This window comes from Sciurus carolinensis, chromosome 9 (genome assembly GCF_902686445.1).
Source record: "Sciurus carolinensis chromosome 9, mSciCar1.2, whole genome shotgun sequence".
In the NCBI taxonomy this organism is placed as follows: Eukaryota; Metazoa; Chordata; class Mammalia; order Rodentia; family Sciuridae; genus Sciurus; species Sciurus carolinensis.
This window is the reverse complement of record NC_062221.1, coordinates 73,247,548-73,275,342: the sequence shown is the minus strand read 5'-3', so window position 1 is coordinate 73,275,342 and position 27,795 is coordinate 73,247,548. Positions and strand designations below refer to the sequence as shown.

General features: G+C 38.2%; 1 protein-coding gene across 3 annotated transcripts in view; it reads left to right on the top strand.

Moving 5' to 3' along the window:
- Cfap91 (cilia and flagella associated protein 91) overlaps positions 1 to 18,063 on the top strand; it is a 60,655-nt gene extending 42,592 nt beyond the window's left edge. Inside the window, exons 15-19 of one of the 3 annotated variants that reach the window (XR_007110335.1) lie at positions 169 to 317; positions 1,113 to 1,204; positions 3,977 to 4,138; positions 11,412 to 11,518; positions 16,806 to 18,063. Coding sequence is in view for 2 of the 3 variants with exons in the window: in XM_047565560.1 (XP_047421516.1) it covers positions 169 to 317; positions 1,113 to 1,204; positions 3,977 to 4,137 (402 nt within the window). In the remaining variant the exon portion in view is untranslated. Of the gene's footprint in view, positions 1 to 168; positions 318 to 1,112; positions 1,205 to 3,976; positions 4,139 to 11,233; positions 11,388 to 11,411; positions 11,919 to 16,805 lie in introns of those variants that run through there. The other 2 variants (XM_047565560.1, XM_047565561.1) reach the window with 2 other exon arrangements.
- The last annotated feature ends 9,732 nt before the right edge of the window (positions 18,064 to 27,795 follow it).

Below are 27,795 nucleotides of genomic sequence, written 5' to 3'. Positions count from 1 at the left end.
AAATGGGTGGGGCTGCCCAGGATGAGTTGTTAGGTGAACAGAAGGAACTATTGACTTAATGAATGAAATACATGTGCTAAAAAACCACCAACCAAAGTTTGTGTATTTTTTTTTGTCTTGCTTATAATAGCTGTTCTTAGTAAGTAGGGGTATTTTTGCTTTTTTCAGGTGATTAAAGTTCATCAAAGTACTGTAACTTCGTATCTGGAAGACATAATACTGAATACTGAAGCGAATACTGCAGAAGAACAGGCCAGATCAGAAATTGAGAAGATGGCTGAGGAAATCAATGACATTGCTTATGAAATGGAAAACCGGTATGCACCAAGAGATTATAGAATGGACCGCCCATTTGCTGGTATTTATGTAATTTTTCAGGAATTTAAGATTTCACCACCAAGGCTGGGTGCAATGGCACACACCTGTAATCCCAGCAGTTCTGGAGGCTGAGGCAGAAGGATCTCAAGTTCAAAGCCAGTCTCAGTAATTTAGTAAGGCACTTACGCAACTCAGTGAGACCCTATCTTTAAATAAAACATGTTTTAAAGGACTAGGGATGTGGCTCAGTGGTTAAGCACCCCTGGGTTTAATCCTCAGTACCAGAAAAAAAAAAAAAAAAAGATTTTACTACCAAGGAGAAACCAATGTATAACTTGTGCTTCAGTGTCTATTGTTATATCAGCATAACTCTTTACAAGTCAACATGACTACCTCTGTATGGTAGAAGCATTGGGATTGAATTCTCAGTTACTCTCTTTAATCTGGATTATTTTGATACTGTGTACTTTTAGAATACTCAGAAGCATGAAAACAATGTGGATATGTGTGTGCAACATTATTTGAACTTGATCCCAAGGTTTTGGGCTTCCATGTATATTCTGTATTTTTAACATTCCCTTCCTAGCAGTCCAGTAAATGAAGGACAGGGTCAAGTTCAGATTTTTCATAGAATTACAATCATTATGTGTTATTTCAGATCATTCAGTCAAGGAAAAGGTGATGACAAAATTTAGGCAGTGGAGTTGTTCATACATGCAAGGAAGATTCAAATGTCCATCATCTCAAGTAAAGAAAACAAAGGAAATAGTTTAACTTTTTTTTTTCTTTTTCAGTCGAACATATCTTCAGTCAGAGGAGATTGTTGCTGAGTTGGTTTATAGTTTTCTGATTCCAGAGGTACAAAAAGACTTTGTCAAAGAAAAAGGTAAATTGATATAAATGCTTCACTTTAGGAGTTTTAAAAAAGATGCAAATTATTTTCAAAATCCCAGAGATTTAAAATTTCACAGAGATATTCAGAATTTCTGAAGAAGATGTACCAAGTTTTCTTATTTCAGAACTTGACAAATTCTTTTCTTGTTGTCTGACTGCCGTGTTTAGTCATGTGTAGTAGAGATGGGATGCAGTTTTAATGAGCTTGACAGAGTATCAAGATCCAATCTTTTTTAAAAGGAGGTTCCTAGTTCCCAGAAGAGGTGTACTCTGTGACTCAAAGCATAGCAGCCTTTTGCAGCAGGGCAATGTGAACTGTGAGTGTTGAAAAGTAGGAGTGCCCAAAAGGCCTCTGTCTATTCTGCTATTCTACCTGAGTCACACATACTGTGTTTCCTCTGGGCCTGTAAGTAAAAGGGCCCCCAATTTATCATATTCAAAAGTGGCATGTTATTAAAGATGGACACTTTTAGTCAATAGAGAAGTAAAGAAAAATACATCTTAAAAAGTAAAAGTAGATTCTTCTAGAACTATGAGATTATTGGTGAGAGGCCTGATCCCAGAGAGAGTGATGCAATCAGAATAAGACCAATTATTCAGGTGAAATAGCAGCTTTTGGGATTATGCAGGGAATTCTGGACAGGTTTAAAGCAGAAAAGTGTGCAATATTTGCTTAATCAAGGATAGAGAAAATGGTAGAGGTCTAACATTAGGACAAAGAATTAGCATACTTTCTCCTATACAAAGTTGTTGTGTCATTTTAAAAACAGTCCTCTCTAGTGCTAAGAACTCATTGTGTTTCCACTGTGACTTTCTATTACTAGTAGTGCTGTAACCAGTACATTTTATATGTATCCTGGCCATGCTTCTGAGACTAAATTCCTAGTAGTACTACTACTGGGAAATAGGGTATATGCATTTTACCTTTTGATAGATTCTGCATAACTGTCCCACAAAAGAATTGTTCTAATTTCTACTCCCAGCAACAGTGTGTGATAGTGCCAGTATCAATGAAGTTTAATTTTCAGACCAAGTAATGTGTATTTCCGTATCATCTTATATTATAAAAGGTACCTTATGTTTTCTAGATCCTTAAGAAAATATACAACTCCTTTCTACTTCTCCCAGGTCCAAAGTGAGATCAGCCTGCTTCAGAGCCATGCTGCTTGGGGGAATTGAAGGACATGGGGAAATAGTGGGTTTAATGTTTACTAGTTTGAGATCCCCTCCTGCATCTCCTCCTAGGGCTGAGGGAAAGATTTGAAGGAGTAACTTGAGTGGAGGGAATTTTGCGGGAAGTTAGGTGAGCCCTTAGTCTCTTCCCTTTATATTTATGCCAAATCAAAAAAGCCATGTGGACAGTGAGTGTACACTAGAAACTTGTATCTCCTTTCAAATAACAGATTATATGCTTCTTACCAAATGTTGTTATGTATTATGTATACTCTTTACCAAAAATTAAGATACTGTTATATAAGGCCATGTTGAGATATTTCACTTTTTTAAAAAACTGATAGAATCAGAAAGACCTTAAACAAATATATATAAAGATGTAAAATAACAGTACTGCCACATTTTAAATGCATGTTAAATTGCAGAAAGTGGTGCACTAAGCATTTGAAAATGTGTATTCACACATTTCAATTCACACATTGTGTATTCACACAATCCAATTTCTTACAACAGCTATACATGTATTCTCATTTTTCAGTGAAGGAAATGGTGTTTGGAAACACATGACTTGCAGAGTTGAATTGTGGTCTGTATGGCTCCAAACCACCCACTTTTTTGACCATACTTCTGTGAAGTGCAATGAGCAGCTGAATGAATTACTCTGTATAAAGTAACTGATACTTGAATAGCAAAGAATCCATAGTACTTCTTACTGTCCAATATGACTTTGGAGAAATTACCTAATCTGTCTGTGTCTATATTTCTTCTGAAAAATGAGGATACTAATAATATTCTCTTTTAGGGTTGTGGGAGAATTAAATGACTACTCATATGTTGATTGCTTAAAATAGCACCTTGCACAAAGTAAGGAAAAATGCTAACTGCTAACATCATTGTTGTTATCAATATCAACACCTCTTCTTTCCAAGGGCCTAGGTGCTTAGCATTGTCTTATTAAGCCCTGGTTACAAATATTCTTAGAATCTGGAGCTAGTACCACCTTATATAATCATGACCCCAGAAGCTCATCATTAATGAACAAAGCCCTCCATATAGGAACTAAGGTTCAAAGAGAAGTGTGAGACAAGAGTCTCATTAAGACTAATCAGCCATTTATAATGTTGGAAGAAAACAATGTAACTCACATGATGTGCTTCGAAGTTAATAAAAATGCAAGCTTGGGAAATGGGGAAAAAAGAAAAAAGGCTGACCTAATTAGCACAGACTTTCTCGGGTAGTTGGAACTTGAGTTGCGTTTTGCAGAAGGTTAGAGTTTGGAATGTAGTCTTTCCAAGTGAGGTAAGCTGCGGAGGTGTAACATGTAGGCAAGTCTGCAGGGGAGAAAATGACAACTGAATTGAAGCATGTGAATAGAGGGGACAGCAACAAATAAGGTATGGGTTTGGTTTACCTTTAGGAAGATATCCTTCTACAACAAAGAGCAGAGCATTTTTAGTTAACCCAGTCAGCCCTAAGTCAGAAAATATGTGGTTCACAAAATTATCATTTTTGTTACTACTCTTTAAAAAATGTTTGTGAATGGTTTCATTTAGACCTTCAAAGTAAAAATTCTTCTGTCCCTTTTGCACAGTGAGGAATGCACAGCGGAAGCATATTCTTGCAGCCCATCAGATCATCCATCAGCACACAGAAGCCATGGTCCAGCGGAAATTTGTTGAGCAACCAAAAGATAAGGTCTCAAATGCTGACAAGTTACGTGAGGAAGGAACTCAAAATGAGAACAGGAGCTAAGGTGAGTTTGATTTTTCATTTGGAAGAAGAGAGGAGAAGGAGCATTGTTTGGCTTTGTGTTGTGCTCTAACAAGCACAGTGTGAACAGGTTGTCCATTGTTTAAGAAAATAAAGTGCTTCCATTTATATTGGTACATTGGATCTAGATTATGGTACCTACTGGTTGAAATCATTAGAGTTGTTGTGACCCATTTGGACTCTTGCAAACTAAAAAACAGGTCTCTAGATTACTTTTGTGGGTTCTTTTAACATGTAACTATATCACAAATAAAGTTACAGAACAAGTAGGTGTTATTTGTAAAAGCTTGTTCTGATGGAGCAGGGCATGGTGTGCCCCAATGCACTGTGCTAACTGTAAGCACAGCACAAGGCATGGAGCTTGCCCAGTTCAGCCAGTTCTGCAGTGTCTGCCAGGAGTTGAGTGAGTCTCAACTAAACATTCATACTCACAAGACTAACACCAGCCACATTTGGTTGAGTCTACATGGCAGATATAAGAAAGGAAACAGTTTCCAACAGGGCAACATCAGACACTTCTCTTCCTGTGGGAGTTCTTGCCATACCCACACAGGATACATAGCTATTTTCTTTAGCCTCCCAGGTTACAGAGCTCAGGTATAAGAAAAAGAGATTCAGGTTGTGGGGACAAGAGCTTCCTTAGCTTATAAGCTTCACACCCAGAGGACCAGAATTGAAGATCAAACAAGTCAATTGAAGTAAACTCCTCATGAGAAGAGTACAAAGTGAACCTTGGCCTGTACCATCTTGCCCTGTGCATTCATGGTGAGGCACATTTCCTGCTCTTTTGCCCTGAAAGTGTTGTCCTGTGGGGGGAAGGTGCTGAGGCTAGGGGGAACTTTTGTCTTAGCATTCAGAAGGTTTGGACTTGGCATTCATCTGCCACTACCTGTAATCTTCTTGTACAAATCATTTCCCTTCACTTAGGGTTTGCCCATGCACATGATACCAGGACACTCTCTGCTGGGGAATCTGTTGGAATCCTAAGTCCCAATTTAAAGGAATTATGGAAGGAAGGTTGAGATAAGGGAAGAGACCTGAGAGAAAACAGATACATGATTTTAAATGTCCGTTTATGGCTATAAATTATAGCATAGAAGCTTTTGTCTTCAATTAATAATGAAATACTCTCTGAAATCAGTGAAGATCCAAACCATGTATTTACATGTAATATCATCTATTATCTCTTAAATATAAATTCAGTGAAAGCATTTTGACTACCTTACTATTGTAATAAAAGTAAGCCAGAGTGTTGGCTGTCATTTTTCAGAAATGAAAATTTAATATTAGTAATTAAAATTTGAATCAAATATACCTGATTATGATACCTGCTCTGTGACATCCCATGGTGACCTGTGATGTCAAGTCAGAGGAGTGAAATAAATCATCTTTTATTTACTAATTGAAAGTAAAGTGCATTTCATTGAAACCTGTGTAAAGCATATATGATTGTTATAAAAGCTAGTTGTAAAAATATCTAGTTGTTAGTCTAACTATAGATACTCAGCAAAGATGATCTACCAATAAATTAAATGTTGGAACATGAAGCTTAGCTGCCTCCCAATTATATATTCCTCCTTTGTACAAGAGAAGGGAAGGGCAGTTGTAAGATCAGTTAGTAATACACAGAGAAAGGAGAAGTAGGCATGAATCACTGACTTACAATATATATATGAAATATATTACATATGTTATATATTTTAAATGACCTTGAAGGCAATGGAGAGCTAATAAGATAGTGAAGACCTTGTGGGTCAAAATCTAGCAGAGGAAAGGAATTCAGAGGGTTGGGTCTGGCATTTGGACCCACTTTTTTCCTGGGGGAAAATATAAGCTCTAGAAAATGTGTCTGAAAGTCTGAGCACTGCTTTTAAAAGCTCTACAAACTAATGGGAGAAAAACTAAAGTGAAGGTTGAAGTCATGATAAACCCACTCCATCTGGGTAGGGTCTCTAAAAGGACATTCCCTAGTAGTAAGGCTGTAGGAAAGTAAGCTCTCTCTGCATACACTACAACTTAGCTTCTTTTTTAAAAATATTTTTTAGTCATAGATGGACACAATAACTTTATTTATTTATTTATTTATTTATTTATTTATGTGGTACCGAGGATCAAACCCAGTGGTTGTGCTACCACTGAATCACAACCCCAGCCCAACAACTCAACTTCTAATCATCCAATGATCCAAATTTTAAAAAATCTCAGTCTCTGAAACTGAATTAGGGAGATGCTTGATTGCTATTATCTCAAGAAAACTGTTGGAAATATAGAACTTACTTTTTATTTGGAGATAATGAACAAGACCCTAGACCTCAACTTGTTTTCACGAATAATTTTTCCTATATAGTTTCTAGAATATAATAAAGGATATCCAAGTACATGAGGAAACATGACAACTTTACAAAGCAGCAACAGAAACAACACACAATAGAAACAGACCTAAAGGTACCTAAAATATTGGAATTATTAGGTACAGGTTTTAAAATAACCATGTTTACTGCTATGGATTTTCAGCCTCCAGACTGTGAGAAAATACATTTCTGTGGCTTAAGCCCCACCTAACTAAGATAGGCTTTTGGTTCTAGGAATGGGGTGCTGTTTTAGTCAGCTTTTGTGTCTCTGTGATCAAAATACCCAAAAAGAACAACTTAGAGGAGGGAAAGTTTTTTGGGGGCTCATGGTTTCAGAGGTCTCATTGCTCTGGGCTCAAGGTGAGTCAGCACATCATTGGGGAGGGTCCCAGTAGATGAAAAATCTTCAGCTCATGGTGGAATTAGGAAGTAGAGAGAGTGAGGGGAGGAGGAAGGCACTTCAGGGAGGATGAAAACTTGTAGGGCACACCCCTAGTGACCCTCCCACCATATCCACCTGCCTACAGTTACCCAATGTGGGGGTCCTCTCTGCCATGTCCCGCATGGAGGAGAAAAGGGTTAACTGCCGGAGGATGATGTTGGTTGTATATCACTCAATTACCCAAAAAACGTATCTACTCAATAAACACACAAGAGCCAATACTCTTTTTAAATGAGAGGGGCATGATGGGTCTGACCATACCAACTCTGGCCTCTTACAACAAGTCGCCCAATTCTCTTTTATTTATAATAAACAGATAGAGGGAGCTTCTTCTGTGATGGGCAGGATAAGGTGGAGTTATGGAAGCCATTCTCTAAGGGGTATATTCCAGAAGTTGACAGGGAACCACTCCCATGCAACGCCACATGCTTCCTGGCAGTTCCTAGAAGCCAGGCCTCTGTGTCCCATGGTTCAACTTACTCCGATTCTGTTAAAAAAGGATGGCTTCCCACAACCCAATCCATTTATTTCAAACTAAGAGGGACTAATTAGCTTATACCTCTCATAATCCAGTAATTTTACCTCTTGAGTATTTCTGCATCAATAGGAGAATGGGGAGAGGAGACACCTCATATCCAAATGGTAGCACGAGCTACTGTAATAAACACCTAAGCGTGTGGGAGTGGCTTTGTAACTAGATAATAGGTTAAGACTAGAAAGTTTTGTAGTGCATGCTAGAAATATTGACACTAAAAGTAATTCTATTAAGATCTCAGATAGAAATGTGCAATGTATTATTGGAAACTTTATTGTTATAAAGTGTCAAAGAACTCCACTAAACTGTGTTTAATGTTTTATGGAAGGTAGAAATTTGTAAGCAATAAATTTGAATATTTAGCTGAGGAAATTTTTAGCAAAATGTTAAAAGTGTATAGCTTGATTCTTCCTCATTGATTATATAAACATGGGCAAGAGATAAATTGAAGAAGATATTGTTAAACAAAAAGGAACCAGAACTTGAAGATTTGGAAAATTTTCAGTCTTTCCATATTGCAGAGAGAGAGAGAGAGAGAGAGAGAGAGAGAGAGAGAGAGAGAGACAAATTGATTGTTCTGTTGAGAATACTAAGGATATCTAAACAATGCTGAACAACAATTTGATAAACATTTTATGAGATTATATGAGAAACACTGCCAGTTTGAACTGAAGGGGACAGAGATAGGATGAAATTAAGGAAGACTATTATAATTCTTGGATTTGACAGTATAGGAAAAGAGAGCTATTAGGCTGTGATGTTGCACTATTCTTCAAGAACGAGAAAATGACCTCATCTTAGACTTCCGTAACAAAATACCATAGACCCAGATTGAAACCATAGACATGTATTTTCTCACAATTCTGGAAGGCAAAAGGCCATATCGGTAAACAGTTACTTTTAAAGTCTGTGTCTAATGATTCCAATATTTTAGATTCCTTTATATCTATTTCTATCATCTGTTGTTTCTGCTGCCATTACTTTAAAGCTGACTTTTAAGACATATGTTTAAATCAGTGACTCATGCCTACTTCTCTTTTCCCTGTGTATTACTAAATAATCTCACAACTACCCTTCTTCCCTCTGCAAGAAAGAAGAGAGGAATATATACTTCTGAGGTAACTAAACTTCATGTTCTAATCATTTAATTTATTGGTTGATCATATTTTCTGAGTGTAGTTAACCTGGAAACTGGAATGATTCTGAGCTCATCAAGACCTTGCTTCAGTTTCAACAGTCCAGTAAGCCTCCAGTCAGAGCCTTAGAGGCAGGACCTCCATCAGACCCTGGCTCAGTAAAGCCACAGAGTGGGACCTCAGCCCAGAGGAGCTAAGGGTCAGGACCCCTAACTGGGCCATGAACTGATTATGTTACAGGACCCCCACCTAAAGTCAAAGGGCAAAGGCCACCCCACAAAGCCATGGGGATGATGTGCCACTCCAGGGGCCTAGAATACAGGGCATTAAGCAAAAACAGGTTATTCTCAAGCCTTAATAGTCAATGGAGTTTGCCTTACTAGGTTTTGGATTTGCTTGGGATTCATTATCCCTTTCTTCCTTCCAGTTTCTTCCTTTTGAAATGGGAATATCTATGTTATCCCTGTCCCACCATTGAAATAGGAAAGCACCTAACTTGTCAGTTTCATAGACTCACAGGTAGAAAGGAATTTTGCCTCAGGATGAATTGTATTTGAGTCTTACCCATATCTGATTTATATATTTCATTGAGTCTTTGAACTTTAGATTTTAGGGATGATACTGAAACAAGTTAAGATTTTGGCACTGTTGGGGTAGAATGGATGTGTTTTGCTCGGGAGAAGGACATGAATTCTGGGGGTTGTTTCTCTTCTCCCTCTCTCTCTGGGCCTGCCATGTGAGGACACTGTGATAAGGAACTGTCTAAAAGCCAGGAAGACAGCCCTCAACCAGAAACTGACCATGCTTGCATCTTGATCTTGGATTTCTAGCTTCCAGAACTGTGAGAAATAAATTTCCATTGTTTAAGCCACCTGTCTACAGTATTTTGTTATGGTAGCCTGAGAATGTTCAAAGGGATGAATGCCAATATTGAAATTTTCAAGAGACTAGAAATAATACAAAAGATCTGAAGAAAATAGAAATTTTAGAATTTAAACACACAGTAACCAAAATGAAAAACTCAAGCAGATTTAAGAGCAGAGTACTTACACCTGAAGAGAAAACTAGTAAATTAAAAGACAGGTCAGAAGACAATATTTAGGAAAAAGCACAAAGAGAGAAAAAGGAAAATATTACAGAAGGGATAGAAGAATAGATTTAGATTGTTATTACTTAATGTTTTAGGAATGGAGAAAGGGAGAGTTGGCATAGGCCATTGATTCCCAAAATTTAACTGCTGAAAGAGTGAATAATATATTTGGAGCTTATGTGAAATAAGAATTTTTTAAAACCAATTATGTTAGGCAGCTTTGTGTAGCTGTGACAAAATATCTGTCAAGAACAACTTAGAGGAGGGAAAGGTTTATTTGGCTCACAATTCAGAGGTTTAGTTCATGATTGACTGAGTCTATTGCTCTGGGCCCAAGATGAGGCATGAAGGTTGTGATGAAGGAGACTTGCTCCATTCTTTTCCCCCAGGAAGCAGAGTGAGGGAAGATGAACACTTGTAGGGCACCCTGCTTGCGTATAGTTAACACCCAGTTCATTTAAACTGGGATGAACCAATTATATTATAGCTCTCACATTGTTATCATTTTATTTCTGAACTTTCCCACATTAACACAGAAACTTTTGAGGGACTCCTCATATCCAAACCATAACATTCCACCTCCAGCCCCCAAAAGATCATGTCCATCTCACAATACAAAATGCATTTAGTTTATTTCCAAGAGTTCCATAGTCTTAACAGTTCTAGCATAGCCCAAAACCTAAAGTCCAAAGTCTCCTCTGAGACTCAAGGCAAACCCTTGGCTATGAGTACCTGTAAAAATAAAAAACAAGTTACATATATACAATATAATATGTCATGGGATAAACGTTCCCAGGGAAGAATAGGGGCATAGAAAGAAGAAATGGGACCAAAGCAAGACCTAAACTTGTCAGGCAAACATTTTCTGTAACTCCATTGAATCTGGGCACTTGGTGCCAGTGAACTGGTCTTGAAAATCAGGATCAGGTCCTTGTTCCCCTGGTGTTTAAAATTAAAAACCCAAGAAACACTCAGTCAAGAGCAAAAAGTAAATTTTATCTAAAAGGCAGAACAGAGAGAGAGTCCTCCGGAGAGGAGGGGGGGTCCAGAGCTGGTGCCCAAGGGAGTGGGCATGTCTTGCCCCTTTATAGATTTCAGGTTTCCTTTCTTCTCATGACCCCTCCTCCCATCCTGCCTACATGACCAAAAAGAGGGAATGACCAAAGGTGGGAAAGGAGTCACCCAGGAGGTACTCATTAACAACTCCTTGCTGGGAGGAACAATTCCCTGGAGGCAGGTAACCGTGGCAACAGTTTTTGAGGAGGGAGAAGTGTTCTGGAGGTATTAGCATTTTATTTCCTTTTGAATTAGCTCCCATCTTCCCAAACCAATCATTCATTATCTACACTATCCTCCTTTGCCCCGGTCTCAGCAAGATGTGATTTCCAAAGGACTTGAGAAGTCCTGCCCTTTTGGCCTTTGCCAGTTGCAGTACACATGGGCTATCTGTTAGTCTGACTGTCTCTGCAGCCAAGAGCTTTTCTCTGCAGACATTCTACATTACTGTAATCTCTTAATTCCTAGGGTCTCCATTCTAGCTCCTGCTTCATCTTCCATTCTGGCTTCAGCTTCACCTTCACAGCTTCACACATTACCCTCTCAAGGGCAACCTTCAGGGGTTCCAATCCTGCTACACTTTGCTTGGCCTCCCAGTCCTTCCTTTGAAATTTTGATGGAAGCCTCCATCTCCTCTTAATTCCAGCATCCTGCAGAACCAGCACCACATGGATGACACCAAGATCTTCCGCCAGCTCCTGCAGTAGCTAAGCCTCCAAGGTCACAGCTGCAGTTATACAACGAAAGTCCTACGTGAGTCAGATGAGGGACAAATGGATTAAATTGTTCAAAGGCCCTGCATTTTCTGGAAGGAGGATAAAAGTATCAGCTGACATTGTATTTGATAACTTGTATTTTGTATCCTTCAAGGTTAACTCCTACTTGAAAGTAAAGAGATGTATGACATCTACACTGATAGAGGAAAATGGGGAAAAAATGAAAAAATGCACTCAATACAAAAAGAGGATAAAAACAGAAATAGAACCAGTGGAAAGCACTGAATAAAATGATAGATATAAACCTAAATATATCTTTAATTACATTAAATTTAAATAGACTACTCAGTAAAGTCACAATTCATCAAACTGAATTTGTTTTTTATTGGTTCTTTTTGGTTATATGTAACAATAGGATTCAATATAACAAAATTTAAAAAGCATGGGATATAGTCTGCTCAAATTCAGTCCCCAGTACTTCCCTTTTCCATCCTCTCCTCCCTCTACCTGTTCCCTTTCCTCTGCTCTACTAATCTTTCTGCTATTTACTTTTAGATTTTTCTTTTCTTTTTGGTTAGCGTCTTATGGACAGTGAGATTCACTGTGGTATAATCATGTATGTACATAGGAAGGTTAGGTTAGATTTACTCCTCTGTTCTTCCCTTATCCTGTCTCTTCTCCCTCCCCCTCAGTCCCCTTCATCTAGTCCACTGGTCTTTCTTCTTTTTTGATGGAACTGCCCTGCCCCTTTTTCCTCTCACTCTTTCTCTCTGTTTTTCCTTATTTTGTACTAGCTCCACATTTCCTTATTTTGGACTGGCTTCAGAGAAAACATTTCAATTCTTGGCTTTTTGAGTCTGTCTTATTTCACTTAGCATAATATTCTCCAGTTCCATTCATTCACCAGCAAATGCCATAATTTCATTCATCTTTGTGGCTGAGTAAATACTCCATTGAGTGTGTGTGCATGTGTGTGTCATATTTTTTCCACCCATTCATCTGTTGAAGGGCACCTTGGTTGGTTCCATAGCTTGGTTATTGTGGATTGTGCTGCTATAAACATCGATATGGCTGTGTCACAACCTTCCACTTCCATGTGTGGGGAGTAGGTGGTAGCTATTATGGATGCTAGGGCCACCTTGTGAATATGGTGATACCCCCAAAACACCCCAAGGATTAGGGAAAATGTTGTTACTCATGGACTGCCCAACGTGGCCTGAAGAAAAATGAAGAGCTATGTAAGACAGCAGCAGTTCAGGGTGGTCCCTCTGCACAGCAATGCAAGCAGCAATGGAGGCAAAGCTGCAAACCCAAACCTGGGTTAAGCAATTGCAGGACAAATTAGGATGGACGTGAAGCACATTTAACTCAAGCAGGAACTACTGAGCAGTTACTTGCTTATGTAAGGAACACTCTTAAAAAGTTTGGAACAGGACTGTGCTGCTTTACTAAACTAAGTAGCTTAGTAAACTAAATTTATCATGAGCTGGAGTAAAGATGGTTGCTACTCAAAAGGACTGAGATCCCCATAAGTGGGACCTTGTACACTCAGCCCCTCAGAAGAAATATGAGATAACTGAGATGCCATTGCTGGGGCATAAACTAGTCATAACTCAAAAGGTAAAGACAGATCAGCTGGTGGGAGTGGGTATTGAGGATCTGCCCCGTCTTGACTAGCACATGCATCTCTCCGTGAGAGGTTATCCTCTGCTTTGTTGGCAGAACTGGGGAACATGTTTAGGCAGAAAGTCAGGGAAAACAGGAAAATGGCTATTGTGGCTTTGGGATACTGGTGCTGAAGCCATATGCCTGTCAGGGAGTGAAAAGAATAAAATTACCTTAGCAATTACACACACTACCCTACAGCAGTGTAAAACCTCCTGAGAAAGTTAGGATGAAGCATGCCATTTATGCAGCAAACTACAGCAAAAATGAAGGACTACCATTCTCCAAACAGCTCCAGGACAGTGTTATGGAGCTCTGGTATCAATCCTGAGCCCTTTAGTGGGCCTTTATGTTTCTCAAGCAGCTTAGGCTGTAGCAGACATGGGGGAAAACTTACAAGGATACAGAATATGATCAAAAGATTAAAGAGAGGAGGCAATGGAAAAACAAGGGTCCAGTAAAAAGCAGGAGCAATTTGCTTTCATTTGGGAAGGACAACAATGGACTTTCAGTGTTGTTCCCCAAAGATATTTACATAACCCAACCATATGTCATAGGAAGGTGGTAGCATCTCTGTTGTGGTGGACAAAAACTGACACAGTATTGATGTTTCATTACATTGATGATGTGGTGATAACTTTTGAGTCCTTTTCCCATCTAGAAGAGGCATCTTAAACAGTGGTGTTACACCTCCAAGAGAAAGGATGGACTGTCAACTCCTTCAGATCACAAGGACCTGAAATGTCTGCCATGTACTCGGGTTATCTGTTTGGACACTGGATTGTACAGTTCAAATTTTCTCTACTCCCAGTCATAGAACTTCTTGGGAGAGTTGAGATGTTTACATCCCTTTGTTCCATATTTAGCACAGATGTTGAAATCATTGTGTAATTTAGTATAAAAGGAAAACTTAGCAGTACTGGAATCTTGAGCACCTCAAGGTCTTTTCTCAAACAAAAATAGTTGTAGAACAATTGCAGGCCTTGAACATATTAGTATTAGTATAAATTGAATGCTTCCAGCTGCTCTTACGAGTTTAAGTAGGTTCTGTGGCAACAACAGGACAATGAATTCATTTCCTTAGGATCTTGGTCATAACTATAAAAGGGGGCAGAGATATGGAAAGATAGTTAGGAACAATTGCCAGACTTAAAATTGTGTGTATCATGTGATGGCGTACTGCCATGTTTCTCTGCTAAACAATCAAGAAACAGATAAACTATTATGGTTTGGATGTGGTGTCCCCCAAAAGCTCACATGTGAGACAATGCAAGAAGGTTCAGAGAAGAAATGATTGGGTTTAGAGAGCATTAACCCAATCAGCAAATTAACCACCTGATGGGATTAATTGAGTGGTGAAGGCAGGTGGGGAGTGGCTGGAGGGGGTGGAGCATTGGGGGCGTGGCTTCGGGGTATCTGGTGAGTGGAGATCTCTCTCTCTCTCTGCTTTCTGATCATCATGTGAGCTGTTTCCCTCCTCCACACTCTTCTGCCTTGATGTTCAGTCTCACCTTGAACCCCAAGGAATGGAGTCTGCTATGGACCGAGACTTCTGAAGCCGTGAGCCCCCAAACTTTTCCTTCTCTATAATTGTGCTGGTTGGGTCTTTTAGTCACAACAATGAAAAACTGACTAAAACATAAAGTAAATTAAATGACTAGAAAATGCATCAGCTAAAGATGTGGCTGTTTGACTACATAGGAAGAAAGTTCAGCAGGGAAGTAGCGCTCTCTGGCCTGTAGCAAAGCAATGGAAGCTCCCATAAAGATACTCAGACATTGTACTTGTGTGACTTTGTCATCTTGTGAAGCAGTGTGGCCAGTACCTCATATAGCAAGTGGATAGTTCAAGGGAGGAAACTGTACAATAGTGGCAGTTTGACATCATGAGACCCTTGCTGCTAGTAAAGTGCTGTAAGTTTACAGACACACACACTGGACTGCTATGGACACATGCTTACCAAAAGTTCACACAGAAGGCAACCATACGTGGACTTCAAATACTTGGCACCACATGCGACACGCTCATAGAACACATCCTTCTGACCACATGGTGCAAAAGCAGGCTGGGAATTTGGATATACATTGGCATTTCTACTTACCTTCTAACCCAGCTACCATGGGATCGAGTCAATGAATGACCCACTAAAACAACACTAGACTTGGAAGGTGGATCCTTGGCAGTGTGGAACAAACAGCTATGGCTAGCTCTAAGGACCATCAATAAACACAACTGCAGCACGTGCCACAGTGCCTGCCTGACAGCACCATCTGGATAAAGATGAGGATGCTTAAGAGGTAGACCTGCACTCACTGGGAACACAGGATAATTTACTGTTGCTGCTCCACAAGGGCTCCATATAGTCTAGTGGCCATGGGAATGGCAAATAGGGTCTTGATGGCAATGGTTCCTAGGTCCATGGGCAAAGGGACTAGAATGAAAACTATGATTTTTTATAAAAACTAGGAACCCAAGATCTTTGAACCCTAGAGGAAAATATGTCATTTTATTATGTGCTTCTTTACCAAAGTCACAGGACCACTGGAACAAGAAAAATGGCTTTGTAAACCTGGGGATGGGCCATGGACTATACTATTCTCATTCATGATGATCAGATTGCTTGTGTATTGTTAAGTAATCAAGATTTGCCTGTGTTAACACCTATTAAAAATATCTTACATTTCGTCCTTAGAGCTAATCTATTTGTATCCAGAATGGCAAATGCCACTGTGGAGGTGCAGAACAAAACAGATTGCTGGTGTACAGTTAGCTGCCTCTATTCTCCTCCACAGTCTCCTTCACTGCCTACGACTGGGGACCTTGGTACAATAAAAACAAATGTTAAGCTGGAATAACACCCACCACTCATGGACACTGCTGACCTATGGACTTGAATGCAAATTTACCTCCTTTTATGGACATGAAATAGTACTCTGCTTGGTGAGAGAACAAACAAATGTGGCTAAGCCTTTGCTGGGGCCCACTGTTTAATGACTTGGGGTGGGTAAAGTACAACACAGGTGAAAACGAGAAGAAAAAATTTTTTCTGTATAGAAAGAAAAAATGGCAGTAACACCTCTCCACTCCCTGTAAATGTGGTTTGAACCCCTGTCAATCGATGCAATTTAACATACTCAAAGATGCTGACTACTTAGGATGAGAAAGCCAAGTGTGTGCAGGAGCACATCCCCATATATACCTATATACGTACACACACACACAGTACAAACCCATATACACATTCATTATGACTGCAATAGACAAAACGTTTCTAGAAGGATCAACAAGAAATTGGTAAGTTCTTGTTGGTAGGCATGGAAGCTGAGGACTAGAAGTGATATTGGAGACAGGGAAACTTGTTTTCTTGTCCTTCTGTAGTTTGAATATTTCACAAATGTGCACATATTAAATTTTCAATTATAACTTCCTCAATGTAAAGTTGGTTTTAAGTTCTGGAGTTTGCAAACTGGGACAGTGGGGTAAGAAACATTGGATTCATAGGGCTCAAAAATGGCAGAGTTAGGATGTAGCTGCGTCTGTCTGACTTCAAAGTCAGGGCTGTATTTCATTGTATTACAATAATTTTCTGAATACATTGATCTGGTAATTATGTTTATGAAAGATGACATAATCTTAAACATTTGTGTTGTTTTTTACAGATTGTAATTTTAAAAAATCTTTAAAGGAAGCCATAAAATCATCTAAAGAATTTCAGCATCTGTGCTTCTCCAAGGTACACAGTTCTCGTGGGTTTGTCCATGTGTGATTCTTGAGGAAAAATATTTATTTTCCTTAAACTCCCCAAAATTTAAAATAATCCTAACAATAATCAAATGGAAGAGCCTTGTTCTCTTTGATGGCTTTCTACATGTTCTACTTCAAGAGAAAATTTTCATTTGTCTCGTTTTAACATTTTACAATGATAATATCCTGATTCGCTGAATCAAACAAAAAGAAATGTTGCTGAATTTTCCTCAAGTAGTTTCGGCTTGCCATTCACAGGACAATTGTCTTTATTTGTGGTTAATTTCGACTGTGCGTCACCCCCTCATCCAGCACTTCTCCCAGTTATATATCCAACAGAAATTTGAGACTACGTGCACCAGCAGGCATGACGACAATGTTCACAGAGGCAGTGTTCATCATGGTCCCCGAGCTGTGAGGCCCGAGTGTCCATGCCATTGGACTGGAAAGGTGAATGTCGACGAATTCATACAACGGCACAGCAGCCCACCGTGCAGCCCCAGATCTAACGCGCATGTTCCCACAACGCCCGCCCGTCAGGAGGGCGCTGCGGAAGGCAGTCTTCCCCCTTCACGAGCATCAGAGTCGCAGGGCTCCCTCTCCGTTCCAACACTGGCAAATAGGAAAAACAAAGCGCCAGCAACAAAATCAACAGGAGGCCGTGTAGACTTTACAAAGGAAAATGTAGAAAATAGGATAAAAGTCTACTTAACAAATATATTACTGTAAGAAGCAAGAAAAGTTTAGAAACATTTTTCTTGGTGTTTTCAATAGGTGGCTTAAAGAAGCGACCTCTTTGGCGAGTGAAGCAGGGAATAATAAAAACAGACAAGGGCAAAACAGACAGATGGCAGCAGAAAAGGAAAGAGATGGGTAAGAAAAAACATGCAAAAAGACTAAAATCCAATGACAAAGTTTATATGTTCATTTGAATGCAGTTAAAAGAACAGAAGTATCACAGCAGAGAATAAAATGGGTAATATTGGTGACAAATTTGTTAAATCATCCAATATGGAATAGGAAGGAAAGGGCCAAGAGATAAAAAATGACAAAAAGGTTAGCCCCAGATGGCTAACCCCACATGGAGTAGAAATTCTTAAAGAAGAAGAAACCAGAACAAATAAAATAGCAATAAGAAAAGTTGAATAAAAAATTTATGAACTGAAATAAATGTCTGTACAAATTTAAAGACTTTATCTTGTCCTAGGAAAACTAGGATCTGGGCAAATTCTTTTTTTCCTCCTGAGGATCACTGTCAAACAGAAAAGTACTACACCAGTAAGGAAGCAATCAAATTTTTATTTTGTTCCATAAAAAAATCTAACCTAAATTAAGTACAGGTTATCTTAATCCAGTTTTGAAGAAAATGTCAGGAGCACAAAATGAGAAATGAGAGTTGATGAGACAGAGGTGGGAGGGGTGCTATACAGAAAGAATGGCTGACCTTTTGTAAAGGGCCAACTAGCTTTTTAGCCTTGGCAGATAAATGGTCTCCACTGTAGCTACTCAACTCTGCTCTGTTAGGGTGCAAGCAGAAACAGATAAATGATGAGCACAACTGTGTTCCAATGAAATTTTACTTTCAAAATAAGCGGACTAATTTCATTTTGCTGCATATGTATGTCCAGTTTTCCCAGCACCATTTTTTGAAGAGGCTATCTTTTCTCTAGTTTATGTTTTTGCCACCTTTGTCTAGTATGAGATAACTGTACCTATGTGGATATGTCTCTGTGTCTTCTATCCTATACCATAGGTCTACCTGTCTATTTTGGTGCCAATACCATGCTGTTTTTGTTACTATTGCTCTGTAGTATAGTTGAAGGTCTGGTATTGCGATACCTCCTGCTTTGCTCTTCCTGCTTAGGATTGCTTTTGCTATTCTGGGTCTTTTATTCTCCCAAATGAATTTCATGATTTCTTTCTCTATTTCTATGAGGTGTGTCATTGGGATTTTAATTGGGATTGCATTGAATTTGTATAGTGCTATACAAACAATACTATATTATACAATATGGTGTAGACAATACAATATTATATTAACAATACTAATTCTACCTATCCAAGAACATGGGAGAGCTTTCCATCTTCTAAGATTTTTTAAAATTTCTTTCTTTGGTGTTTTGTAGTTTTTATTGTAAAGGTGTTTTACCTCTTTCGTTAGATTGATTCCCAACATTTTTTTAGGCTAATTTCTCTTTCCGAGGATTTATCACTCATAAATAGAAATGCATTAGATTTATGAGTGTTGATTTTATATCCTGCTACTTTGCTGAATTCATTTATTAGTTCTAGAAGTTTTCTGGTGGAATTTTTTTGATCCTTTAAATATAGAATCTTGTCATTGGCAAATAGTGATACTTTGAGTTCTTTTCCTATTCATATCCCTTTAATTTCTTTGGTCTATCTAATTGCTTTGCTTAGAGTTTCAAGGACAATGTTGAATAGAAGTGGTGAGAGAGGGCATCCCTATCTTGTTCCAGTTTTTAGAGGGAATGTTTTCAGTTTTTCTCCGTTAAGAATGATGTTGGCTGTGGGCTTAGCATAGATGACCTTTACAATGTTGAGGTATGTTCCTACTATCCTTGTTTTTTCTAGTGTTTTGAACATGAAGGAGTGCTGTATTTTATCAAATGCTTAAACCCCTATCTCCCACCCTGTATAAAACTCAACTCAAAATGAATCAAGGATCTAGGAATTAGACCAAAGACCCTTCACCAAATAGAAGAAAAAGTAGGCCCAAATCTTCATGATGTCAGCTTAGGACCAGACTTCCTTAACAATAGTCTCAAAGCACAAGAAATAAAAGTGAGAATCAATAAATGGGATAGATTCAAACTAAAAAGATTTTTATTGGGGCTGGGGAGATAGCTCAGTCGGTACAAGGCCCTGGGTTCAATCCCCAGCACCTCCCCCCCCCAAAAAAAGATTTTTATTAGCAAAGGAAACAATCAAGAACCTGAAGGAAGAACCTACAGAATGGGAGAAAATCTTTGCCATTGCACTTCAGATATAGCATTAATCTCCAGGATATATATAAATAACTAAAAAAACTTTACACCAAGAATACAAATAACCCAATCAATAAATGGGCTAAGGAACAGAGCAGACATTTCACAGATTTATAAGAAATCAACAGATATATGGAAAAATGTTCAACATCTCTAGTAATAAGAGAGATGAAAATCAAAACTATTCTAAGATTTCATCTCACCTCAATTAGAATGTCTGTTATCAAGAACACAAACAATAATAGGTGTTGGTGAGGATGTGGGGAAAAAGGTACACTCATACATTGCTGGTGGGATTGCAAATTGGTGCAGCCACTCTGGAAAGCAGTGTGGAGATTCCTCAGAAAACTTGGAATGGAACCACCATTTGACCCAGCTATCCCATTTCTTGACCTAGACCCAAAGAACTTAAAATCAGCATACTACAGTGATGCAACCACATCAGTGTTTATAGCAGCTCAATTAACAATAGTCAGATTGTAGAACCAACCTACTTGCCCTTCAATAGATAAATGGATAAAGAAAATGTGGCATATATGCGTAATGGAATATTATTAAGCCTTAAAGAAGAACAAAATTATGGCATTTGCAGGTACATGGATGCAGTTGGAGAATATCATGCTAAGTGAGATAAACCAATCCCCAAAAAACAAAGGCTGAATGTTTTCTTTAATAAATGGATGATGATATATAAATGAGGGGAGTAAGGGAAGAATGGAGGAAGGATGGATTGTGTAGAGGAAAATGAGGGGTGGGAAGGGGATGGTGAAGGAAAGAATGGAATGAGACAAACATCATTACTCTATGTACATGTATGATTACACAAACGATGTGACTCTACTTCATGTACAACCAGAGAGATGAAAAGTTGTACCCCATTCGTGTACAAGGAATCAAAAAATAACTTTAAAAAATAAGCAGACTAGATTTGACCCATGGGCCAAAGTTTGCCTATCCCCAGTGTAGACTGAAGTTAAAAAACCAATATGTTCTTTGAAAAAGGATATAAGTAATGAAATTTATATCGTAAAGGATATAAGTAATGAAAATTAGAATATGTCCTAAAAACAAAACCTTTATCCTTAGTTTTCTAAAACTAAGTTTTATATTTAAACAGCCAAAGCAAAGAGGAAATACAGTGTTGCCAGAGTCCTAAGCCGGGGCAATGACTTGAAGGGGTCCCAGTTTACCAGGTCCAGTCTCTTGTCCCAAATATCAAATGGGAAAAGCAGTGCTGAAGTAGGAATTTTATTCAGTGAAGCTATGCCAGGAAGAAAAGGGGCACCAAGTATCAGCCTCATCTGCGGGTTACTGACATAAGCTTCTGGTTTAAACGGGAAGAACTGGGGCCGGGGTAAAAGGCATGCATATTAAGCAGCCTTGATCAAACTGTGGTCTGTTGATCATTATCTCAGGAGTGGTTCTGTGGGAAGTCTATCACTTGAAAGGCCCATCCAGTTTCCATCATGAAATGATTGCTCCTGTTTAGAGGAACAAGCTCTGTTGCCATCATGGGGTAATGGATCCTGCTTATGGGGGCAGCCTCAGCTCCTGCCATGGGCGATTGCTGCCTCTTAGGGGTACAGTCTCGTGGGGGAGTGATGTGTCTGCAAGGCTCACTGTTCTTGGCAGGTTTGGGGCAATGACTGAAGACTTCCAGGCACCACTCCAGGTTCTGGAACAGGATGTTGTGAATCGGCTGACAGTTGACAATCTGTTGATTATGACGTCTCTGCAAATCTTAATATGACGTCTCTGCAAATCTTAAAAGTTCCCTAGTTACTCTTATCTTAGTGCCTTCAGCCTTGACACGCGATTAGAGTGGTTAGGTAGATTTAGGGTTAATCGACCTTGAATTACAAGTTTTTAGACAGACACTCCTTAAATGATTAACATGCCTATGTGCAGAGTGGAGCAGGTCTGACCCAAAGTTTAAGGTAGCAAAAGCAGACACATACAAAACAAAAGGCAGAGATGCCAAGTTTTTGTCCTGCTTTTAGTTACCCACTGGGCATCCGCAGGCTCAGAGTCAGAGCTTTTAGCAAAAACAGCCTCTAAATCCCTATTGCAACAGAATTTTCATTGACAAATCCAAGTTTACTAGGGTGGGAAACCTTTTCCTGGTACCTGTAACCTTCTACTTTTAATAGCTTAAAGTAAAAACACCTCAGTTTTTATAACTTTACTCTTGAAAATAAAACACCTATAATGATAAGAAAGACTTATTAAAGTCATGTGATCATGGTGACTCATATTCTGTAGGGAATTTGGGTAGACTAGTATAATCAATAGCAATATGAAAATCACATTGAAAACTGTGTGTGTGTGTGTGTGTGTGTGTGTGTAGAAATTCTGAGAAAGTAGAAATTCCTCTGTGTGTGTGCATCTTCAGATATATTAATTCCTTGCTGGTGCAGAGGTGCACACCTGTAATCCCAGCAACTGAGGAGGCTGAGGCAGGAGGATCACAAGTTCAAGGTCAGCCTCAGTAACTTAGCAAAACCCTGTCTCAAAAACTAAAAAAAGGGTAAGGGGTGTAGCTTGGTCATAGAACACTTCTGAGTTCAAACCTCATTACCCAAAAAAGCTGAATCCTTGTATGTGGGGGGATTGTTGTTCTTATGGCAGTGGTCATGCTGGAGCTGGGGATTAAACCCAACGCCTTTGCACATGCTAGGCAAGTGCTCTACCACTGAGCTGTCAGAGAAAACATGCAGCCTTTGGTTTGGGGGGTTTGACTTATTTCCTTTTGTATGATATTCTCCAGCTCCATCCATTTACCTGCAAATACCGTAATTTCATTCTTCTTTAAGGCTGAGTAATATTCCATTATAGATATATAGTATACTACATTTTCTTTATCCATTCATCTGTTGAGGGACACCTAGGTTGGTTCCATACCTTAGCTATTGTGAATTGAGCTGCTATAAATATTGATGTGGCTGTATCACCGCAGTATGCTGATTTTAAGTCCTTCAGGTATAAACTGAGGAGTTCTAAGGAATCTCCATACTGCTTTCCAGAGTGGTTGCACCAATCTGCAGTCCCATCAGCAAGGTATGAGTGTACCTTTTTCCCCACATCCTTGCCGACACTTTCTATTGCTTATATTCTTGATAATTGCCATTCTGACTGGAGTGAGATGAAATCTTAGAGTAGTTTTGATTTGTATTTCTCTAATTGTGAGAGATGTTGAGAATTTTTTCATACATTAGTTGACTGATTGAATTTCTTCTTCTGTGAAGTGTCTTCAGTTCCTTAGCCCATTTATTGATTGGGTTATTTGTTTTATTGGTGTTAAGTTTTAAGTTCTTTATCTATCCTGGAGATTAGTGCTCTATAGGAGGTGCATGTGGTAAAGATTTTCTCCCATTCTGTAGGCTCTCTCTTCACGTTATTGTTTCCTTCACTGAGAAGAAGCTTTTTAGTTTGAATCCATCCCATTTATCAATTCTTGATTTTACTTCTTGCCCTTTAGGAGTCTTGTAATGTGAGGGGTTCTCTTACCACATCCAGCATGGATGAAGGAAAGGGTTTCTGTTGGACGATGGTGCTGGCTATTGATTAATCACTAAGAAGCTTGTTTAATTAAATGAACACAGGAGTCAATAATCTTTTCAAATGGGAAGGGGCATGACAGATTGAACCATGCCATGATCTGGCCTCTCACATGATGGAGCAGCCCACCTTCCCTTTATTTATAGCCGAACAGGTATAGAGGGACTAGGAGGAGCTTCTTCTGTGAGGAAACAGGGTAGGGTAGAGTTGGGGAAGCCATTTGCTTAGAGAATTACCATTTTATCAGGTGGTGAGCCACTTCTGTAGAGCTGCCTACCCCAGGTTATCTGAAACAGTCTCTCATGGCTGCCAGTTCCTGGGAATCAGACCTCTGCCTCCCATGGCTCAGCCAAGCCTGATTCTGCTAAACATGGATGGCTTCCCACGTTGTAAAGGAAGTCAGTTCCTAAGCTGACATGATGAAGATTTGGGCCTACTTTTTCTTCTATTAGGCATGGGGGTCTCTGTTCTAGTGCCTAAGTCTTCCATCCACTTTGAGTTGAGTTTCTTGCAGCGTAAAAGAAAGAGGTTTAATTTCCTTTAGCTACATATGGATTTTCAGTTTTCCCAGCACCATTTGTTGAAGAAGCTATCTTTTCTCCAGTGCGTGTTTTTGGTGCTTTTGTCTACTATGAGATAACCACATTTATGTGGATTTGTCTCTGTGTCTTCTATTCTCTACCATTGGTCTACATGTCTATTTTGGTGCCAATACCATGCCATTTTTGTTAATATTGTTCTGTAGTATAGTTTAAGGTCTGGTATTGTGATACCTCCTGCTTCACTTTTCTGGCCAAGGATTGCTTTAGCTATTCTGGGTCTCTTATTTTTCCAAATGAATTTCATGATTACCTTTTCTATTTCTATGAAGAATGTCATTGAAATTTTAATAGGAATTGCATTACATCTGTATAACGCTTTTGATAGTATGACCATTTGGACAATATTAATTCTGCCTATCCAAGAATAAGGGAGATCTTTCCATCTTCTAAGGCCTTCTGTAATTTATTTCTTTAGTGTTTATATGTTTATAGTTTTCGTTGTAGAGGTCTTTCACCTCTTTTGTTAGATTGATTCCCAAATATTCTTTTTTTGAGGCTATTATGAATAAGGTAGTTTTCCTAATTTCTCTTGCAGTAAATTCATTACTGATGTATACAAATGCATTTGATTTATGGATATTGATTTTGTACTCTGCTACTTTGCTGAATTCATTTATGAGTTCTAGAAGTTTTCTGGTGGATTTTTTTTGGATTTTCTAAATATAGAATCATGTTGTAGGCAGATAGTGATATTTTGAGTTCTTCTTTTCCTATTCATATCCCTTTAATTTCTTTCTCCTAATTGCTCTGATTAGAATTTCAAGGACTATGTTGAATAGAAGTGGTGAAAGAGTGCATTCCTGTGTTGTTCCAGTTTTTAGAGGAAATGCTTTCAATTTTTCTTCATTTAGGATGATGTTAGCCTTGGGTTAAGCATAGATAGCTTTTACAATGTTGAGGCATGTTCCTTCTAACCCTAGTCTTTCTAGTGTTTTGAACATGAAGGGGTGTTGAATTTTATCAAATGCTTTTTCTGCATCTATTGAGATGATCATATGATTCTTGTCTTTAAGTCTATTGAAGTGATGAATTACATTATTGATTTCTGTATGTTGAACCAACCTTGCATCCCTGGAATGAACACCATTTGATTGTGGTGCACTAACTTTTTAATATATTCTTGTAGGTAATTTGCCAGAATTTTATTGAGAATTTTTATGTCTATGTTCTTCGGGGATATTGGTCTGAAGTCTTCTTTCCTTGATGTGTCTTTGTCTGGTTTTGGTATCAGGGTGATACTAGCCTCATAGAATGAGTTTGGAAGGGTTCCCTCCTTTTCCATCTCATGGAATAATTTGAGGAGTATTGGTGTTAATTCTTCTTTGAAGGTCTTGTAGAACTTAGCTAGAATCCTTCTGGTCCTGGGCTTCTCTTGGTTGGTAGGTTCTTGATGGCATCTTCTATTTCTTTGCTTGAAATTGATCTGTTTAAATTGTGTATGTCCTCCTTCTTCAGTTTGGGTAGATCATATGTCTCTAGAAATTTGTTGATGTCTTTGACATTTTCTATTTTATTTGAGTATAAATTTTCAAAATCGTTTCTAATTATCTTCTGTATTTCAGTAGTGTCTGTTGTGGTATTTCCTTTTTCATCACGAATTTTAGTAGTTGAGTTCTCTCTCTCTCTCTCTCTCTCTCTCTCTCTCTCTCTCTTCGTTAGCATAGCTAAGAGTTTATCAATTTTATTTATTTATTCGAAGAACTAACTTTTCATTTTGTCAATTTTTTGAATTGTTTCTTTTGTTTCAATCTCATTGATTTCAGCTCTGATTTTAATTATTTCCTGTCTTGTACTGCTTTTGGTGTTAATTTGTTCTTCCTCTTCTTGGGCTTTGAGAAGTAATGTTAGGTCATTTATTCATTGACTTTTTATTCTTTTAATGAATGAGCTCAATGCAGTGAACTTTCTTCTTAGCACTGCCTTCTTAGTGTCCCAGAGATTTTGATATGTTTTATTGGTGTTCTCATTTACTTCTAAGTATGTTTTATTTCCTCTCTGATTTCTTCTGTTATTCATTCATCATTCAATAATGTGTTGTTTAGTCTCCATGTGATGGAATAGTCTTCTATTTTTTATTTTATCATTGATTCCTAGTTTCATTCTGTTATAATCTGATAGAATGCACGGTAGTATTTCTAATTTTTTGTATTTGCTAAGAGTTGCTTTGTGGCATAATATATGGTCTATTTTAGAGAAGGATCCATGTGCTGCTGAAAAGAAAATGTATTCGCTCATTGATGGATGGAATATTCTATATATGTCTGTTAAGTCTAAATTATTGATTTCATTATTGAGTTCTATAGTTTCTTTGTTTAGTTTTGGTTTCGAAGATCTATCCAGTAGTAAGAGAGGTGTGTTAAAGTCCCAGTATTATTGTGCTGTGGCCTATTTGATTCTTGAAATTAAGGAGGGTTTGTTCAATGTATGTAGATACTCCATTGTTTAGGGTATAAATATTTACAATTGTTATGTCTTGTTGATGTATGTTTCCCTTAAGCAATATGAAATGTCCATCTTTATCCTTTCTGACTAACTCTGGTTTGAAGTCCCCTTTATCTGATATGAGAATGGAAACCCCTACTTGTTTATGCAATTCATGTGAGTGACATGTTTTTTCCCATCCTTTTACCTTCAGTCTATGGATATCTTTTCCTATGTGTTAGTCTCTTGAAGACAGCATATTGTTGGTTCTTTTTTTTTTTAAATCCAGTCTGCCAGTCTATGTCTTTTGATTGATGGGTTTAGGCCATTAACATTCAGGGTTATTATTGAGATATAACTTGTATTCCTGGTCATTTTGTTTTACTGTTGGTTTTCAACTTGACTTAGTTTCTTCCTTGATTAACTTTACCTTTAGTGTAGTTCCTGCCTTTGCTGGTTTTCATTTTGTTGTTGTTGTTGTTGTTGTTGTTGTTCATTTCCTTCTCATGGGATATTTTTCTGAGAATGTTCTGTAGTGCAGGCTTTCTAGTTGTGAATTATTTTAACTTTTGTTTATCATGGAAGGTTTTTACTTCATCTTCAAATCTGAAACTTAGTTTTGCTAGATATAAAATTCTTGTTTGGCATCCATTTTCTTTCAGAGCTTGATATATATGATTCTAGAACATCCTGGCATTGAGGATCTTGGTTGAGAAATCTGCTGATGTCTGAATTATGTCCCTCCTATACATAATTTGATATTTTTCTCTCTCAGTCTTTAAAATTCTATCCTTATTCTATATGTTAGTCATTCTCATTATAATGTGCCTTGGTGTGGGTCTACTGTAATTTCATACATTTGGGGTCCTGTAAGCCTCTTATAGTTGATTTTCTATTTCATTCTTTAGATTTGGGAAATTTGCTGCTATTATGTCATTGAAAAGATCGTGCATTCCTTTGGTTTGTATCTCCACACCTTAAATTTAGTCTTTTCATGTTATCCCATAATTCTTGGAAGTTCTATTCATAGTTTCTTACCATCTTCTCTGTACCGTTGACTTTATTTTAAAGAGTATATATTTTGTCTTCATTGTCTGAGGTTCTCTCTTCCAAGTGGTCTAGTTTGTTGGTGATGCTTTCCATTGAATTTTTAATTTGGTTTATTGTTTCCTTCATTTCAAGGATTTCTACTTGATTCTTATTATACTCTCTGCCTCTTTATTGAAGTGATCTTTCACTTCCTATCTTTTCTCTCTGATACCATCCTTTAATTTGATGATCAGTTTAACTATGTACCTTCTAAACTCCTTCTATGA